At 31.7% G+C, this 2,868-nt stretch overlaps 1 protein-coding gene across 1 annotated transcript in view; it reads right to left on the bottom strand.

Annotated features, from left to right (window-relative positions):
• Nucleotides 1-1,478: 1,478 nt before the first annotated feature.
• LOC107473979 (probable indole-3-pyruvate monooxygenase YUCCA5) overlaps nt 1,479-2,868 on the bottom strand; it is a 1,985-nt gene continuing 595 nt past the window's right edge. The window contains exons 1-2 of the mRNA XM_016093571.3: nt 2,735-2,868; nt 1,479-2,408 (exon numbers count right to left, since the gene is read on the bottom strand). The exon at nt 2,735-2,868 is cut by the window's right edge and continues 595 nt beyond it. Coding sequence (XP_015949057.1) covers nt 1,809-2,408; nt 2,735-2,868 — 734 coding nt within the window. The 3' untranslated portion in view covers nt 1,479-1,808. The remainder of the gene's footprint in view (nt 2,409-2,734) is intronic.

Here is a 2,868-nt window from a genome sequence, read left to right as displayed (position 1 = left end):
ATAAATTGAAATAATATTTTAATATTTTATTGATATAAAATATAAATTATTTTTTAATTATTTTTAATGCTTATTTTAATTATATAAAGTATTTAAAATATGTTTTGTTTTAATAAATAATAATATTTATTATTTCTAAATTTATATTAAAAATACATGTTAAAAATAAGATTGGATACACTGATACGTGATAGTATTTAGGTGTATCCAAGTGTATCCGGAAAAGAAATTTTTATTTTTTATTAAGATACAGTTGGACATAGCAGACACGCATGTCGGACAAGTATAAGTAAGTATTGTATCCAAAATGTATCCAATACGGAGACACAATAACTCAGCAAAGTGTCCGTGTTTCATAAATTAATAATATAAAAAAAGATAAAAAAATAATTATTTGAAAGGAATGAATAAGAAAAATAAGTACTAACATTAACCTAACAGAATAATAGATAATAATTACACACACAATTTTTTGTAATAAAAAATGGATCGATAACAAAATCGATCGATATTTAGAAAACTTCTTATAATTGATGTGATGCAATAGTTGCGCAGCCAGTGGTTACATTGAGTTTGTGGGCCGTTACAATTTTACCGGATATAACATCTCTACTATTTGATGTCATATTTTTAATCACAAAATAAACTAATAAAATCATATTTATTTGTAGTGTGTCAAATGAACAGGATAATGAACCTTACATCACATGAAGATCCAGTTAATTTTTGTTGGCTAGCTGCTTTTAAACCTCCACCAACCTACTGCTAGATAAGAAAGTCAATGACGAAAAACTCTTGACCACAAGACTACTCTTTTTCTTCATCTTATATTGGAGAATGTCTAATCAAATGGAAGCAGGTGATAAGATAGAAAGCAACTCAACAAACCTAAGAGGAACCCTCAAAATAGAAACTAGTTATATTGACCTTTCTTTCTTTGCTCCTTTTAGTGACTATGTATTTTATTTTGAATAACAATAAAAATAACTACTAATATATTTACAGACAATTATTAGATATTAACTATCTTATATTTTATTGCTAAAAGATTTTAGCGATAATTATATAATTGCTGATAAAATTTTTGTTATAGGGTTTCCATATTTGACTAGAAAATGTTGGCTACATATCAATAATTTGGGCTCATGAAGGCAACCATATATTTCACTATTTTCTGAATTATTTTGGTAGACGGAAAAAGTTAGACAGATTTTGACATCATTTGTTTTCAAATGTACTTAGAGAGCTACCTAAGATTCAATCATTAAAGATCGACCAAAAAAAAAAAAATAGATTCAATCATTAAAGTGATATACACATTGAGATATAAGTAGATAGTTCTTTACTAATTATACCAATAATTTCTTGTGTCCCTTTTCCATTTGAAGAATAAATAAACACAAGGCAGACAGAGATTTGAACTGATGTTAAAAACTGTAGAAACTGTAATTGATCATTGAAGTATGATAGTGGTACATTACATATGCATATGCTGTATGAAAATTGGAAGAAAAGTCAATGAAAAGCCTCATCATCCTTGAGTGTTTTTTTTTTTCTTAGAAAGCCCGAAAGCACATTAAAAAAATACTTGGGCCTTTGGAGAGGGCTCAGTCTCTGTGCTATGTCTTATTTTCTGTATCTTTGTACAACATATTGTGTCAATTTTTCTTTACACAAGACAAATTCCTACCTAAGGGAAAAAAAGCCAAAGAAACAAACACCACTGCCTGTATATTTGTATGTATTGTATTTATGTATGTATGTATGTATATATGTATAATGTATACTTTTGTAATTTTTTTTTTATTTTAGAATTGGGAAATGCAGCGTCTATGGCAAGCAGTGGTTGTTTTTTTCTTTTGCTTAGTGTCTTGCTTCCAAACATGACCAATATCTTGTGCAATTCTGATAGCATCAGAAGAAGCACCTGAGAGGCCTCTCCTTGTGAACCCAACAGCATAAAGCCCTGAATTCCCTTTCCAGCCATTTGGGAATGGTGACTTTGGGAACCCATTCTTTGAGAAAAATTCACCTTCTTGGAGCCAACAAGGGACATTGCTACGATAACCGGTAGCAAGAACAACGGCGTCAACGTCGTGCTCTTCGCCGTTAACAAGCTCAACGCTGAAACCGTTAAGCTTCTTGATCCCTGGTACCACTTTTATATCACCGGATCTGATCTTCTCTAACGCCCCAATGTCAAGAACCGGTGTCTTCCCCTTCGAGTTCTTCAGCTGTAACGGCCCCTCCGCCGGCCGCTTTAGCCCGTATTTCGCTATGTTTCCCAAAACCAACCATGCCAGGATCAGTAGCAGCTTGTCAACCAACCATAACGGCAACCATTTCATCAGCATAACCGCCAATTCAAACGTCGATTTTCCGCATATTTTTCTTGGCAAAACATGAACCTACACGAATTTCAAGACTCCATCAGACCTTTTATACAAATTTTGATATTGTACAATAAAATTACTTATTCCAAAATTTGAGTCGATAGACCATAAAGAAACTAATAAAAAATATTTTTATACAAATTCTTGATATTATATGGTAGACTATGCTGCGTGTATACTAAAATTAATCATCAAAATCAATCATCAGAATAAAATACATGTTAAAATATAAATATATATTAAAAATAAATTAAAAATTGATTTTGATGTACAAATAATATTTTTAAAAATTATTTGTCCAAAAGTTTAAGTTGATAGTGGAGACGGAAGAGAAAGCTTACCGAGCTGCGAACCACCATTGACGGTGATGCATTGTAATTGCAGAGGTCAAGAGAGAGTTCCATGCCGGAGTTGCCACATCCGACGACGAGAACCTTCTTTCCCCTGAATTTCTCCCCTGACTTATAGTCAGCGG

This window comes from Arachis duranensis, chromosome 2 (genome assembly GCF_000817695.3).
Source record: "Arachis duranensis cultivar V14167 chromosome 2, aradu.V14167.gnm2.J7QH, whole genome shotgun sequence".
Lineage (NCBI taxonomy): Eukaryota > Viridiplantae > Streptophyta > Magnoliopsida > Fabales > Fabaceae > Arachis > Arachis duranensis.
The sequence above is the reverse complement of the archived record's forward strand: the minus strand, read 5'-3'. Positions and strand labels throughout refer to the sequence as shown.